The 17,773-nt window shown below is 43.2% G+C and overlaps 1 protein-coding gene across 1 annotated transcript; it reads right to left on the minus strand.

Annotated features, from left to right (window-relative positions):
• Positions 1-1,173: 1,173 nt before the first annotated feature.
• LOC112107514 (interferon regulatory factor 4) lies at positions 1,174-16,131 on the minus strand. The gene is given in 9 exon segments (XM_024201246.2): positions 1,174-1,317; positions 3,792-3,904; positions 8,831-9,184; positions 10,644-10,751; positions 12,808-12,949; positions 13,558-13,646; positions 14,590-14,776; positions 15,518-15,726; positions 15,729-16,131. Coding segments are annotated over 9 exon segments (1,749 nt in total).
• Positions 16,132-17,773: the final 1,642 nt, after the last annotated feature.

Here is a 17,773-nt window from a genome sequence, read left to right on the forward strand (position 1 = left end):
TTTTTTTTTCTTTTTTACTTTTTAAAACAAAAGTTAGGATAGATATTCCCAGCTCTACTAATACTATGGGCCAAAGCCTGCTCTTCTTTGGATACCTGGCTCCCACTGACTTCTGCACAGGAGGAAGGGAGCTGTAGGTGCACAGCCAAGAGCAGAATTTGACCTTGTGTAAGTCAACGACTCTTTTTGTGAATATTTACCAAATCTATACAAATGTACCTTGGAAATCTATTTCATGTTACATATATGTGCCAATGAGAATGACCACCAAAAAAGAATCATATATGAAAGAATAATTATCAAAGATTACAGTTACTTTCTCAAAAACCTGTTTTATTCTAGGGTCTAGATTCAAGTCAATGGTCCCACCTGCAACACAGACAGCAAAAACTCCCAGATCTAGAGATTGTTAGAGAGAAGCATCAGTTGCCTGCTGACTCTGCAATGTTAAATGACCACCCTTCACAATGTACTACCCCAAATACACCATCTAGAGAACTCTTCTAAGTGCTGTTATGAGTATCAATCCACTAACAGCAGTAATAATGACAAAATTCACTTTGAAGAGAAATGTCAGGCATTAAAAATATATATCTCATTAGGACTGGATTTTTTAAAAAAATACACACTGAAACTTTCATAGAAGAATATAGGCATAAAAAGTTTACCACGCTTAACAATCTAAATTCTTAACCACTATTCACAACATAACATTTATGGATGCCTAGGCCACTTGTGTGCCATCTTTCCCACAGTAGCTACAGCTTCATGCTGGGAATACTGCCAATATATTTCCCTGCCCTGAGATTTGTAATCACGAATAAATAGCTCTGCAAATATCATAACATTGTAAACTCTGAATTTAAGTCTTCAGCAAGAAGTCATCCTCAAACCATGGAGAACGTTTAAACAATGTAAACATATCAAACATTTTGTCAGTTTTCACAGTTATCCCCAGCAACCGCAGAATCTATGTGAGATGTATCATCCAAATCTTGAAGCCTCGTCGTTTCTATTGTACAATACTGTTGTTCTAGTTCATTTTCCAGTCTCTGAGACTTTGTTTTCCTGAATAAATCCAGCTGTGATTTGGATCCCCAAAATGTGAACCAGCTCTGTTCTTCCAATATGCATCATCTTTACAAAGCCTGAAACACGCTCCTTCTGAGGAGATTATTCTTGAATGGAGGAATGGCGAATAGATCTGTGGTAATCCTCTGGACTAGTGACATGTTCTGGTAAATCATAGCCTCTCAGAAAATGTCCACTGTTTTGTTGAGCAAAGTAATACAGCTGCCTTGCAAACATTGGCTCAACCTTAACAACAGATAAAAATGTTATTGAAGCGTGATAGCATGTTCCATATCGTTCGTATTAGCTATTTACTCAACAATAAAAAGATGTTAAAAACAAGGCAAAATAAAACAGTTCCGCATGCCAAAATGGAAAGAAAATGCACTCTGTTCTCATTGAGCTCTGCCTTTACTTCGACTCCAGATTTTTAGAGCTAGCTGCAGTTTTTGCCGACAAATACCCATTGCATAAAGCATGCGTTTGCAAATGTGCCCTGTCAGCTAGTCCATATGTGCATGTGATGCCTGATTTGTGTGTGCCCATATTTCCATGGCTAAATTAGGCACAGCCAAATGCAGGCCCAGTTTCACATGCTTAACTTTAAAAATCTGTCCCTTATTCTGAGTCCAAGTCGAACGTTTCTAAATTTAAATATTATTGTATGTCCATTCATCCCTAACTGTATCTGTTCAGCATTGCACTGGTCTAATATGGCCAAGCTTTTGGGCAATGTTTGAGAGGCTCTACTCATTTCGCTTGTCTCACTAGCCCCAAGGGTCCCCAGCTTTGCACAGTGCCTTAGTTAAATACTTAACTTTCACTCCTAGGATATAAAAACTTGAGACTTATAGATGGGGAGCAAATATGTTCTGAGAAAAGATCCGAGATCCTCTAAACATTTAGACACATCCCTGCATAGACATCATTTTATGGAGGAAAGGTGTGTGGGTGGCAGGGAGAAGAACATGTCCTCCCTAGCTTTCAGCTGACATCGACAATGGAAGATGGGACAGGAGTTTGAGGATGATGTGACTGCAGCAATTCAGCAATCTCTCTCCACTTCCCCTCATCAGCTGTTGGACTGGTCATCTGGACAAGAAGAAGGCAGCTGCAGGTGTAGCCGCCTGCTGCTAGGGGCTGTTCTGGGCCTCTGCTGGGCAGCCATGCAACTGGGTGCTCTATGGAACCTGCTTAGTTCCCACCTTCCCCATCCTCCACCAGTTCCAAGTGCAGAACAGGGGGGCCCAAGGCAGGGGCTGAGCCAATTCCAGAGAAGAAATTGAGCTGCCAGCCAGCATAACAAGGTTCAGGTATGAGGCAGAGCGCTGGAGGAGAGAACAAACTCACTGAGAGGTGGGGGGGGCAGTGGGCACAGGCTCAGAGGAGAGTCTTTGTGAACAGGGGGGAGAATATGTTTGAGAAGAGGAGGGCTGTGGGGAAAGGGTACTTTGAAGGGGGGCCAGAAATGTACAAAGCAGATGGGAGGAGAGGGAGTGGTTGGGAAGTGGGAGGTGTTATGGATGGTGGAGAGAATTTGTACTATTGGGGGCCTAAGTAAGGAATGAGGAGGCTTGAGGTCCAATGATATCCCTGATCTTTGCTCAAATAATTACTCCATTGTATTCCTGGCCCGATACTCCCCAGCAATCTAAAGATCCAGGACTGATGTCTGGGTTAGGGGGGCATGTGTTAGAGTTAGAGGATCTCTGAACGGGAGAAAAAGCTAACCTGACCATGGGAACATTCATTCAAACAGAAGATGTCTGGGTAGGACAGCAAACTGAACTTGAAAGCTATAATCCTCCACCCAGGGGAACCACAGGGCAATGCATTGCAGGCAGATAGTGGTAAGGAAGTCACATAACTAGTAACGGGAAGGTAATTATTTTATTACAAAAATCTATGGCCCATCACCTTAGCACCTGGATGACTTACAAAATTAAACACCAATATTCTCCTACCTCGGAGATAAGGGCAATAAACTAAACCCTGCCTCTAGCTGGGCGGGGAGACCATGGGTACATCTCCATTGTGGAGCTCGGTTTTTGGAAAGCGGCTGATCCCAGCCTCCACTATTGCTTACACTGGTGCAGCTGCACTACTGCAGGGAAATGAATGTAAAAGTCGGCAGTATAGTCAAGGCCCAGAGTTATGAAGTTTACTGCCAAGAGGTGAAGCAAGAGTAACCCAAGCAGTAAAGCCTGCCTCAGTCTGCTATGGCAGTTTGCGATGCAGACACCAGAGGCTAGGAGGGGCGAAAGGGGAGAGGGTATCTCTGAGAAAGCTTAGATGCTGCAGCACACTTATGTGGCAATTTTAAAAGAATCCACAATTATGCGCCATGTAATCATATTCTATGCAAGGCCCTGCTTACTAGTGTCACATGGTTGACACTAGCCAAGCTGTTCCATTTAGCCAATAGTCATAATCACTCCTCTAAAGTGCTTTAATCAGTAGATCGCAAAGCGCTTTACAAAGAAGGTCAGTCTTCTTATCCCCATTTTTACAGATGGGGAAACTGAGGCACAGGGCAGGTCATGACTTGCCAGCGGGCTAATGGCAGAGCAGGGAAGTGAACCCAGGTCTCCCAGCCCAGTGCCCTATCCACTAGGATATACAGCATCCCTCACAGCTTACTGATGAGCGGTAGAGAAGGCTGCCTGGCAGATTCACATACCCTTCATTTTACACTAAGAAATGAAATAAATCATACTTACGTGGGCTGTAATTAGCTTCCTCTGTCTTTGTGGGTCTGGAAATTCCTCTCCAAAACACAGAGCAACCTGGAATCTAGGCAATGGACGTCCATGGTGGGCAAAAGCTTGCAGTTCTGAAGACAGAAAAGATATGTTCAGAAAATCCTCACCATCAATGGCTGAGTTCCAGAGTTAGTAATGAAGGACCTTGGAGCAGAACAGCAGACTACAGGAGCGATGAAGAGGTTCTATTGGACGACTGGCAAAAGTGATGACAGGGTCTAGCAAAGGAAAAGCGAGTCTGGGAGAAAGGAGAGATACCAGCATAGAAAAGTAATCTTGGAGATTTTGCCACAGATCAAGGAGAGAGCAAGGGACAAATAGCTGAAAACTTTGTCGTCCCCCCCAAGAGCTAAGAGACTCCAATTATTCTATCTGTATTGCATTTTGAGTAATTTCATATAAACAGCAATTGGGATTTCCTTAGATTCACACTTGTGTTTGGCTTAACAACAGAAACTTCTGAAACGTTCTTCAGGACTTTTGAACTTTGCCAGTTTACATTTCTCCTATCCACACATACATTTCAGAAGGATCATGCTATGTAAGTCACTTTGCACGGCTTCTTTCAAAAACAATGGTGCTGAGATGTTGCAGGAGGGCCTGTCACCCTTAAGAGTAGAACCGAGAGCAATTTAAGTAACAAAAGTGTTTACTCTTTGACTTCAAACTACAGTTCTGTGCCCACTACTTGTGATGACCGAACATCAGAAGATGGATTGTTCATTAGAAAGTAGATGGCGAATCTCAGGACTAGCTTACAATGCAGCTGGTACACCTTTGTAAGGGTTTGATCTTGCTCCCACTTAAGACAATGGCTTCAGTGGGAGCAGGAGCAGGCCCAAACAGAACCATGTTAGTGTCTGCATACTGTCCAATCCCCCCCCCGCCGCCCCAGGTCATGAATCCACAGGAATGTAATTAGTTCAGATCACATATTTTCTGGATGGTTTGCCTTTCTCTTCCACTACAGGAGCCAGGGTCCCTGAGATCTCATGTCAGCTCTTTCTAAGGGTATGTCTACATTGCAATCGGAGGTGTGATTACAGTGCAGGTAGACATAATCTCACTAGCAGAGCTAAAAATAGCAGTCTGAATGAGGCTGCATGGGCTAGCAATGCACATAGGTCCCTGGGGTCCCCAGCATGCTTGTATAGTCCACACTGGAGCCCCCGCTACCACATCAGTGTTGTTATTTTTAGCCATTTTAGCACAGGGAAAGCCAGTGTGGGTCTGACTACCCAAGCTGCAATCACATCTCAGATTGCAGTGTGGACAGACCCTTTGAAAAGGGCCAGGCTCAAATACAGCAACATCTGTGACCTTTCATTGCCCACCTCATCCTCTTTTCCCCTCTCTGCTGCTGTCACTTGTTGGGTCATGTCTATTTTTATACTGCAAACTCTGTAGAGAAGGCACTTTGGGTGAAATCCTGGCCCCACTGAAGTCAATGGGAGTCTTGCCATTGTCTTCAATAGGGCCAGGATTCCATCCCTTTTATTGCTCTGTAAAGCACTGAGAATTCTTTAGGCACAACATAACATCATCAAAAATGTTAGTTTATAATACAGTACAACAAAAATCTCAAAAGTGCAAATTTGGTTATAGTCATCCTCTGAGTCTAATAAACAATAACAACAACAATACCATATAGCTCTTATACAGCACATTTAATCCACAGAGTTCCAAGCACTTTACCAAGGACATCAGTATCATTATCCCCATTTCACAGATGTGGATACTGAGGCACAGAGAGGGGAAGTAACTTGTGCAAGGTCTCTCAGCAGGACAGTGGCAGAGTCAGGAATAGAACCCAGGTCTCCTGAATTCCAGTCCAGTGCTCTAGTCACTAGGCAATACTGCCTCTCAAATATATACATATTTATATTATTTATATTATTAGGCAAATTATTCCCTGTATGGGGGAGATGTTTACAAGAGGGCTCCTCTTGGGTTAAAATACATTGCTCTTTAGGGCAGGGACTGTTTCTTACTCTGTGTAAACACAGTGCCCTGCACAATGGGGCGCTAGTCTCAGTTGAGACCTCTAGTTTCTACTGAATAATAAATTATAATGATTCATGATAAATTAATAATTAATAATTAATGCAAAGAGAACTGTACTCTATTTGTAACAAAAAAAGTAGGTAATGTTCTCTCTCTCTATTTCCAACAAGCCCTAAAACCACTCACAACCTGCTAGGAGCAGAGGGGGAGACTTTCAGTTCTTCGGTATGATCATCCAACACTGCATTCACTTAGGTGTCATAAGAGAGGGCAAGGAGGAGTCTGGGTTCAGTGCAACTCCTGATTAATTAGTCCCAGAGTTACTACTGGGGAAAGAACCCCATCCCTACCCCTCTTCTGTCACAGAATTTTACTCAGGCCTTGTCTACACTACAGAGGGAGATCGATCTAAGTTATGCAACTTCAGCTATGTGAATAACATAGCTGAAGTCGACGTACTTAGATCTACTTACCACGGGGTCCACACAAGGCGATGTCAATGGGAAATGCTCTCCCGTTGACTCCCCTTGCGCTTCTCGTTCAGGTGGAATACAGGAGTCGACGGGAGAGCGATCTGCGGTAGATATAGCAGGTCTTCACTAGACCCGCTAAATCAACCACCGATGCATCGCGCGTCAGTTCCCCAGTAAGTGTAGACAAGCCCTCAGCCTCAGTGATTCTCAAAGTATTGCAGCATAATAGCCCAGGGAAGAGATGGGATAGAGAAGGGAGTTGGCCCATGAAGGGTTTCAGTAGTAAGAATAATCTTCAATATGAAAGAGAGTCAGAGAATCCCAGCTCTTCCAAACGCATGAAACATGTACTTGAGGTCCTCTCACTGCTCTGAGCATGTCACTTCGCTCTTCAACCAGCTCCACTGACTCCCTCTCATCTCCTGGATCAAATTCAGACTTCAACTGTTAGGTTTTCACATGGCCTCCCCAAATCAGGTCTCATTTCCTTCTATTCTAGCTCCAACTGCCTACTCTCCACCCATGCCTGCCTCCTTAACACCCCTTCATACCCTTCTCCTATTCCAGTCTTTGAGCCTTCTCTAAATTCTCTCCCTCTCCTGGTTTGCTAAAGTCAGTACTCAGATCTCTCCATAAGTAACCCAGACATTAGAATCTGGTCACCCCTGTACTATATGTCAGAATCACAAAGCCCAGTCTTTCAGTGAGTCCCATATGGACATATCCCTGCACCAAGACACAGCCGTATCAACTAAAGGCCACAGCCCTGGTTCTGCACCTTCCTTCTGTGAATTCTTTGGGACATGCATCTCTTAGTAGAAGTCCTGAGTGTTTCCATCCCCTAAGGGTCTGATTTCCTGACTGTCCACACCCAAATGCGCACTTAACTTGGGAGCTCACTAACCAAAATTAATATGTAGCTATGGTATGTGCATGGCAAAATAGTCACTTAAGAAGTTATCTGGCTAGCTGCACGTTACAGCCCAATTTGCACACACTATTGTGATAACTGCACACAAATTAAGCATGCAATTGTGCACATGTTTCCAGATGCATTTGCACACACATAGCTTAGAAAACTGTGCTTAAGTTAACCTTTGGGAACAGGCTTCTAAAAAAATACTGCCACATATCCTGTGAATGGTTTGGAAGAGCCAGATTAAATTTAAAGTGGCATCTGAAAAAGGAAAAGGGACTTCCAGGCACATGACTGCAGGCATAACGATACATCTTACAATTAGCATACAATAGAAGTTGTAACCCCATAAATTCAGCTCAAATTCCCCTTTTTAACTGTCAATTTTCATATCCTCTTCAGATGTGTGTTTAAATGCATATGGTGCTTGATAATTCTGCTAGGATGACACATCAAAGCCTGGAAAATGAAGTATTTTAAAGGCAGTGGCTCATTTGGGGTATTTTTTTAAAGCATTGCATTATTTTTCTACAAAACTGTAACTTATACCAATATATAGGTCTGAAAGGCAGTAAGGTGTCCTGCACAGAAGGGAGACCGTGCCACTCTAAAACTTAAGAGCTCAACTGTAGCTCTGCCACAAGCCCTAGTAAGGGGCAGCATATAATTGTGCTGCTTGTTTCTCTACTTCCCCTCCCCTGGAGTAAGGGATCTGTGTCCACCCCTTTCCCTGGCGCAGGTTGCTCACCTCTCTGTGTTAGCTCAGAAGTGCTGGTCACCATCTTGGAAATTGGAGCCAAGACTCCATCCACTCTCTTCCCAGAGCAGGAGTATCCCTGTGAGACTGTTTTCCCCTCCATTCTGCTACCCACAATACAAATAACCAGCGCAGGGGGTTGAGGGCATGCCTTCAAACATCTGACTCGCTTTTGCAGGTGTGTTGGGCAAGTTACAGTCTTGCCCTATGCCATTAGTTAATAGGATGATTGTTGAAAGTCAGAATTTATAAATTCACCCCACAAATATTTTCCCGTGTATTTGTTTAAATACAGACATACGCACACACCAAAACACAGATTTAAAAAAATATCTGTTGGGATTAATACTTGCTGATGTTTAAATACTCTGGGTCAGATTTCAGATACACACCAGCATAAGTCTGGAGTAAATCAACTGAAGACAATGAAGTTACTCAAGATTTATACCACTGGATCCAAAATCAGAATGTGGTCCCATCTACTATCCAATCTTAAGAAGGACTATTTTGTTGGGCTCCTCCCACTCAGTATAAAGTGACACAGGCCTTACCTTGTCCTCAATTGAGCATGAGTGGTTCCCATTACTTTCAATGGGAGCCACATAAGTGTATCAAAAGCAGAACTAACCATAGTAATATACAAATAAAACACTATTCCGAGACTGTGCTCTTCTAACACCTACATATAGGGCCACATCCAGAGAGCAGCTGAGCACCTGCGTCTCCCAACCACTTTGGTGGGAGTAATTTAGTGCAAAGAGCCCTTTAATAGTGCCCATCTGGAACCACAATGACAGTGATTTGGTGACATTTATATAGACAACTTGTAACCTAAATTGAGAATTACCTGCTAAAAATTGCTGAGTATCAAAAAGTTTGCAGGTCTGCTCCCTTTCCAGTTTATTTGGCCTGTCACTGCATATCGCCAGAGGTCCATCCCAGTAGATCCTGCTTTGACAAAGTCTCTTAGCATAAAGCCCATCAGGTGCCATCCAGAGTATTACTCCTCGTTCCAAGTGGCTCAGTAATTTTTCTATGTTTTTCCTCTGGCCATTATCTTCTGGATAGGGGAAGATAACTTGATCCAAGCTGCTGACCTCATAATTTTGGGCATGAGATATTCTACAGCCTTCGGGACTTGAAGTCGTCATCTCTTTCACCAGTATTTCACGGTAATATAGACAGATGTGTAGTCGACAGTCTGTAAGTATATTTCAGAAAAAAATTACTGCCGTTCAATATTGTGAGTATTTTGCATTATATCGCAGTACTATTAAGGCCAATGGGCCAGATCTTGCAAGGTACTATGCACCTATCATTTCTAATACTCAACATCTCTCAGAATTTAGCCCTGATTTAGGGAAAAACATAGATTGAATTGAAATAATGAAATATGGAAGCACAAACTCCAACACCAGCTTCTACCAATACAGGCCCCTGGAGTGGGAACCGAATATCCTGTGATGCAGACAGCAGAAAATATGCTAGATATTAATGCCTGGCAAGCTGCATATTTTCATTAGTGGGGGAAAAAGTGTTTGTACTTCACAGGCATAGTTGGAATTAAAGCTCAATCTCAGTATGTTCTCCTAGATACATCAGAAAATAGCTATGCTTCTCTCAAGATGTTGTATGTAATCTTGTTAAGCAACTGCCCACAAGACTTGCAAAAATGCAATCAGTTGCCTAATAAAAGTGGTCTTTGGCTGAAATGCAGACAAAATTATATTTGAAATCTTAGGCATAGTTTTAAAGTGGTCACTCGACACAGGAGAGTGATTGTTAAGGGCTTGATCCTGGTGCAGGGCTGTGCAAATAGACCCATTTGGGACAGCAGCCCTGCTCAGGAAGGGCACTTAGGTGTGTGCTTAACTCTGTCATTTGCCAGCCAAGTCTCTCCCCTTAATGTTGCATTGTCAATTTCTCCATATAATTTCCATTGTTAGTTTAAAAACCAAACTAGCTCCTACATTTCCACATAAGGAATAAAATAAAAATAAAAAATCCCTTAAGTCTGAACGACTGCAAAGCTGGCTGAACAGATTTCTTTTCAGAGAGTGAAAGTGCCATCACCATAGTACCGAGAGGTTTTATTTTATCAAGGATAAATAAATGCTGCAAATCCTGATGCAGTCAACAGAGAAGACAGAAAAGTATCCATAGGACAAAATGTTGAACAAAGGAATAGTATTTTTCAGAAAGGATATGGTCCAGGTTTAAAAAACCAAACAAAAAACTCTAGACCTCTGAATCCAAAAGCAATATGGCTTTGTGGTGAGCTAAAGAAGAATCTGCTTCCCCTGTCAGCAGTTGTCCTATCTGACGACCCACTGAGGAGCAACCAAGAATTTGCTTGAAATTTGCTTGAAAGAGCAAAGTACTTAAGCGTGTGTAACTTTAAGCACATGAATGATCCCATTGATCTTAATCTGAGTTACAGATTTCAGTGAGGACTACTCAAGTGCTTAAAGTTCCACATGTGTTTAAAAATCTTGCTGAACTGAGGCCTAAGTGTATATGCACAGAACTCATTTGGAAAGGAAATGTCACTTTCACTCACCAATGAAGTCCCTATAAACAGTGAGTAAACATTTACTTGGAAAATTATAAGGAGAGCCTCCTGGATGGTTCACCATGAAAGCCTGGTGTTGTAGACTTACCTGATAGTGCAAGAGCTTCACCAGACCTTATGCTTGGCTCTATTGGGATCCCAGGAGTCTGTGACTCAGATGGTGCACAAGCATAAAAGGTTCCAGTCACCTGACAACCTGTTTTCACAAAAAAAAGTCAAATGATATCTAGCTATCTAAAACCCAAGAACAAATTTAGAGTTCACAGCTATGCATGTGAGAGTTTCTGAGCTCCAGCTCTATAAAAAAAACTTCCCCTTGACCAAAACATTTTATCCACTCAAAATATTACCTAGATTTTTCTTATTTGGATTTTTTAAATGTTGTTCTTTTACCTAACCATATCAGTGCATATTATTCGCCCACAGAAATAATCTGCATTTTAACTAGATAATGGTGTTCTTGGAAGCTGATGAAAAATAATCCATTCATTCTCACAGGTCTTAAGGAGTTTTATCAAAGGCAACTCAAATATTCAAAGTCATTATGTCTTTAATTGTGTTAAAGAAAGAAGGTAATTGTAGGGAAAAGAGATTCTCCTGCAGTAGAGTATTTAATACTACAGCCAACATTAGTCCTTTCCCAAGCTATCCCTTCCTGTGAGTGAGATAATATTGAGGCAAACTGAAATGTGATAACACCTGTCCAAAGTCCCTTGAAGTCAACAGGAATCTTAGCATTGACTTCAAAGGGCTTTATATCATAAACACAATATTTATGACACAGGTAAGATACACTACTCTTTCCCATAGACAGATTTGACTCTTCTCAAAGCTACTTCACTTTTTAACTTATGCCAAGGGCATATGTGAGTGACTGTTGACAAACAAGACAATCCAGTGAGTAAGCCACTATTGCCCAATTCTCTGATACAAGCTTAATGCAGCACTTAGACCCTGAGACAGGAAAACACTTGAGAATTTGTTTACATCCATCCCTATACAAAAACACTTAAGCATGTGCTTAATTTTACGCATATGCTCACATCCCATTGACCCATTAAGCACGGGTTTAAATGCTTTGCTGCATTGGGGATTTACTCATTTTCTTTTAAGCCACAGAGATAGAAGGCCCTCCATTTCTTGTGTCTTCAGAATGCCCTCTGACCCCAAATGACACTTTTCATTTCAAAATTAGTATTTCTATTCAGCATAAGTTCAACAGATCATAAGGACCAAAACGTACATTCACTACCCCATTGAAGTAACTATTGCATGGGGTGTAAATCAGGGCAGAGTGTTCAGTTGTCAGTAGACAAGTGTAAACAGAAGTTTATTTCATTGCACTTAAACCATGAAAGGACTGCATTTTGTAGTTTTAATACCCTGTGCACTTTAAGTATTCTTTCCTCATCTCATCTTGGACTAAGGATTTCTACTTTTTGCAAGATTATTCTCATATGGATGTGTGGGGAGCTGTACTTATGGAGCAAATCCCTGCATACTGAAATGAGCATATATCCCTTGAGAGTCTGAGCCTGCAGCCATACATGGCACAATGGATGATCATGTGAATAAGACACTAGACTGCAACTCAGGAAATCCGGGCTCAATTTCTAGCTCTTCTACAGACCTCCTGTGTCACCATGGAACAAGTCACTTAATCGCTGTGTACCTCAGTTCCCCACATAAGGTAAAGACTTCCCTACTTCGCATATTTTTCAGGTGCTCAGATTCAGTGTTGCCAACTCTAACGATACTTAGATTATGTGAGAATCTCAGCTTTCCTTTGGGGGGGGGAGGGAAGTAAGTTTCTAACCTACATGATTGTGGAGAAAAACGTGAAAAATGTGAACCATAGAGACTTAAAAATCAGAAGGCAAATAAAAAAATTATCTATACATAGTCATTTATAAATCATTGGTGGGGGGCTGACTCAATTTTTGAATGCTTGGGGTTGGCAATATGAGATGCTATGGTGATGACTAAGACTCCTAGGCACTACAGTAAAACAAATAAAAGAATAAAATAAAATAAAATAAAACAACAATAAGTGTCAATATGGATGATAGTCAGAGGTGCTGATCACCTGCAGCCGTCATTGAAGGATGCTCAGAACTTCTGAAAATCAAGCCATCAATACTTATGCCACTGAAGCTATGAATAACAAATATGAAATCTGTGGTCCTTCTATGGTGGTCACATATTGTCTCTTTAGATTAGCAAGCAATTGACCTCCAAGGAGATGTTCTTACCGTTTTCACAAGCAGGACCTTGCCAATGGTGACTGCGAGCTGCAAAAGGAACACTTGGGCATTGGTAGGGGATGTCAGGGTGTGGCTGCTCTGGGGCAAAATCTCTCCAGTTACGTTCATGAGGTACCATGTAGTTTGACACCTGTTCATTTAATGAGACATTATTTTATTTGGCTGTAATCAGAATTGATGCTACCTTTTACATAATCTCCCATATTAGAAAGTTTCCTTAGTTCTGCATGAGTCCTTTTGTTATTTGTTCTCCCATATCTCTTGTAGATCAAAATATCACACAGACCACCTGGATGATATTTTGCCAAAAGAAGGAGGCTTTCAAATGAGATGCATGTCACCATTAGTGTAAACTATAAACATGACAAAATTATAATAGGCAACTGGAGCACTGTTGCAAAACATTACTGTAGAATATCTATGTTTCATCATATGTTCAATTTCTGGCACCAGAAGTACTAGGGCAATACATCCATTTTTACCAAAAATATCTAACAAAACAGAGCTGTAATTCACATTTTAAAAAATCCCAGATGGATCAGCTACCCTGTGGTTTCACATGATGAAAACATTGCTTACAGATTTCTCGGTTTCTTATAAAAAAGTCTTTTTTCCAAGCAGAACTAAATGGTGGTAGACCAGAATAGAAAGACTTGTAGTATAATACGGTCCTGCAAAAATTAGCTCAATCGGCACCTAACAAACAAGCCAAAAAATAACACATGACTGATACTGTACCTGAGCCTGTAGTGAAGTATAAGGAGAAGTCATTGTGTACGGATGGTTCATCATTATCTGTTGATCCTCTAGGCTGAGTTGTTTTGCTCCTACATACATGATGAGGATAAAAACAAAGTTACTAACCATATCTTAAAGAAACTTGAAAATAATCTACTGCAAAGGAATTTGTACAAGGGACCATCCTTAATAAGCAATCTCCTCTCTTAAGAGACCATCCTACACCATCCCCAAACACACAGGGCTTGATTGTGCTTTATACATACTGGCCTACAGTGGGAGTGATGCAGAGGGACCTTTAGGAGGAATTCTGTCTCCCAGAGCTTCCCAGTGCATGAAGAAAGAGCACCTGCTGCTCACATCCCTTCAAGGGGTGCAGCATATTTCCTTTATGTGCCCATCCAGCTCTGATGGCCAGTGCATAGGAGGGATGACTGATGGCCCTGCCTGCTGTGTGTCCTTTTGGGGGTGTCTTGAGGGTCTGGGGCTTCTAGAAAAATAGGGGCACAGGGGAGTGCCAGGACTGTGACCATACTTGACTGCTATGCATAGGCAAAGAGGGCTAGGGAGGATAATGCACTCCTCTAACCTTGCTCACCCCTGAAGTAGTCAGGCACAATCTGGCTCATAACGAGTTCAGGTCTGCTTCACCTTTATTTGAAGTCCACTTTCATTAAGCAAACTTATTTTTGCCTGTCTCTTGAGTGGTTGCTTAAGACAGGCGTCACTTTATTTAAAACTGAAATAGAGGCTGTACACCCAAGATTAAGCCCTCCAGTAATTTACACACTGCATGCCTGTACCTCCAACAAAGGAGTATTTTTTCAAATGCTACGATTCAGACTCCCACCATTCTTTTTCAGGCAATGTAAGTCAAAGGGAAATTTATCCAAATAAGACGTACTTGAGTATTGCACATCTTGTTTATTGTATTGATTGCTACCAAGTCTGACACGAGTGACTTACATCTCTTCAGTTTTTGCACACTGGAAAAGGAGACTTTAAATGTATGTAAAATCTAAGATGGCCTACCTTTTTTAGCTCCTTCTGGCACTATTCTGTACACTTTATATGGATCAGAAATATCCAGCTGGCTTCTCTCAACCAGTTCTTCAAAGTCATTGCTCTTGTTCAAAGCACACCGTAGCCTTGTCTTCCAAGTTGGGGGATCTGGTTTATCAATGCCCTCTCTGAACTTTCCTTTAAAAAGAGCCCAAGCCTGAAAACGTTTCAAATGTTCAAAAAGAAAGAGAAAAAAATCAAGCTATAGGTATACAATCACAAAAGCTGAAATAGCACTTGAGTGGAGAATTTATTCCCTATTGGTTTATGCTAAAGTATATGGGAGGTGGTTTCTTGGTAAGAACAGTATTGAAGGCAAGAGAAAATAGTAAGAGAAAGAAGAAAAGTGACAGGGTGGATGCAGAAATAAATGTTCTGTAACCATACAAATGTTTAACATTACAGTTGGGGAAGGAAGGAGGGGGGAAAGCGTTCCATATGGACTCTGGCAACTCTGTCGTTAAAATAAAACCAAACCAAACCCGAGAGGGCTTGCTGTGGAAAGCAATTTACTGCATTAATTCTGGGAGAAACTGCACAGCCTCGCTCCAGGCAACAGCCAGTAACCAATGCGCTTAAAAAAGACAGACCTGCGCCTGCCCTGACCCAGCTCCCGCTGAAGTCAATGGCAAAACTCCCATTGGCTTCTACGGTGCGGGCTGGGGCCTCGGTGGGTCCTGGCTGAAAGGAGCTCGGAGCTGGAGAGCAGGAACCCCCAGCGGCTCAGCTCGGGTTGTTGTTCAGAGCCACGTCCTGCCAAGGGGAGATAACCCACCACCCCCGTCTTCTTGCTAAGGACTCGATCCCTCCTGTCTCCCACCGGCCAGGGGGGTCGGGGCTGCAGGACGGCCAGAGACACGCCCAGAGGGCGGGTGAGTGGCCCTTGGCCGCCCCCTACCTTGAAGAGGGCGGCATCCTCCTCGCGGTTGTAGTCCTGCTTGCCGGCGTGTTTCCAGGGGATGCGGAAGATGCTCTTCTCGTCGTTCTCCCACACCAGGCCCGGGTACTTGCCGCTGTCGATCTGGTCAATCAGCCACTGGCGGAGCTTCCCGTTGCCGCAGCTCACCGAGCTCATCCCGCACTCGCTGCTCTCCAGGTTCATGCCACGCACACGCCCGGGCACCAACTTGCGGAGGGGAAGGGGGGCGGAGGGAGAGGAGAAGAGAGGCGCCCGCTATTAAACCACGCGCCGGAGTTCGCAGACCCGCCAGCTGCAGCCTCTGGCGTGGGCTGGTCCGGGCTGCTTAACTTTGTGCCCGGGCTTGAGCCTGGGAGGGGAAAGAGAGAAAGTTCCTCTCCCCGGTGCACAGCAGCCAGGGGGCCCAGCAAGAGCCTCTTCCCGGCGGGGTGAGTCGGGCAGGCCCTGCCATTCAGAGCTACTGCGCCCTCACTGCGGGGATGCGCTCCTGGGCACAGGGAGAGACAGCGACAGACGCTGTATTTATCTCTACCTGCTCCTCCCGCGCCTGTGTGTGTGTTTATGAAACAGATACTGAGAGTATAGCTGGGCATGTGTTCATGTATACACCTGTGTTCATATGTAAATACTAACCCCCCGGCACTGCTTTGAAAACCTCAACCACAAATAGTCATAAATAGCGCCTATGATCTCTAAGAGTGCGTGTGTGTGTATATACATACACACGGTGTATGCATACATATGATGGTAATTCACAAGTCCGCACAAGAAGATATATTTCAAAACCATACATGGAGGGCATAATATAGTCTACGTGTGTGTATCTATAATATTCACAAGCAATACAAGACTATACCAATCCCTATACCTAAAAGTCGATACAGACTGAGCTATCCTTCATACAAGTAAGCTGCTGTCATTTATCTAAAAGTGTGTAATAATCTGCATAGACACACATGCAAGATGTCTGTCCCCACAGACACGTACTGAACAGATCTAAAATTGGATATAGACTGAAAAGATCCTAAATGAAGGAAATTCACACGAGTTATGAGTGGACAGGGAAAATGTACGTGTGATGCATTTTTACACACAAAGACGCACACAGACACGTTGTGTAGCTGAAAGTGTGTGTGGCGCTCCCTAGCTTTGCAGTTTCCCTTATGACTTCTACTCAGTGGCCAAGTTTTTGGTATTTGCACCCACCCACTAGTGCACCGCTGCTGCCGAGCCTGGGACTTTTCCATCACTAAATTGTTCTAGTGAACATCATTTCCACGCAGCTGGTGGGGGTGGGTCTGACCGACCGACCTCGGGACAGAGAGCGGAAAAGGTCATCCTGATCTCATGGTGCTAGCGACTATTTCAGCCCTCGGAGCGCTCGCCGGGCAGAGCCCTGAGCGGTTCCACCTCCACTTCCCCGTTAGAGACCCAGCAGTAAAAGCCTTACAGTAACATTTACGAAAAGAGTGCGAATTGGGTTCCGTCCGGAGCCCGGGGTTAAGGGACAGGGATCATGACGCCCTCCCCGGCTCCCATTGAAGTCAACCAGGGCCTGCAATGCCAGCAGGCTCTTGGCATAGACTGGGACTCCCAGTAGCAGTGAGGACAGGTGTATTCCAGAGCCAGCATTACCAGAGCCTGGAATGGTAGCCGCAAGCCCTACAGCTTCCTATTAGACCACTGAGCGAGGCCAGGCGCATGTTTTAACCCAGAGCTGCCCAGCTGGCTTGGTTTAGACATTAAAGAAAAATCATTTTAAAAAGAAAATGACAGGGAAAAAACGTAACTTGATGGAATCCACCGCAAACTTTTATTTTTCCTACCTTTCCAAAATAATAGTATAGTCAGAAAAATCTGTGTCTTGCAAGACTCGTGGGCTGCTGCTGGAAAGCAGACAAGGAGAATAGGGGCCGAAGATCAAAATGTGTGATCTCCTACCAGGGTCTAGCCAGGGACAGGGTTACAGTAATGTAAGGATTGAAAAGTGTATATACACACGCACACTTCTCTCTCTCTCTCTCTCTCTCTCTCTCTCTCTCTCTATATATATATATACACACACACACACACACACTTTTCTAGAGCGAGAGAGAGAAATGAATATGTATATTTGCTTAATTACAAGTGCTGCAGTAACTCTTGTTCTCCTAGAATCACAGAAATTAGAGATTGGGGGGGGGAGACAGGTCTAGTCTATCCCCACCCCACCCCCAAAGGGAAAATGTAGGATCA

Source organism: Terrapene carolina, unplaced genomic scaffold (assembly GCF_002925995.2).
Source record: "Terrapene carolina triunguis isolate 2854851 unplaced genomic scaffold, T_m_triunguis-2.0 Scaffold55, whole genome shotgun sequence".
NCBI classification, from domain to species: Eukaryota; Metazoa; Chordata; order Testudines; family Emydidae; genus Terrapene; species Terrapene triunguis.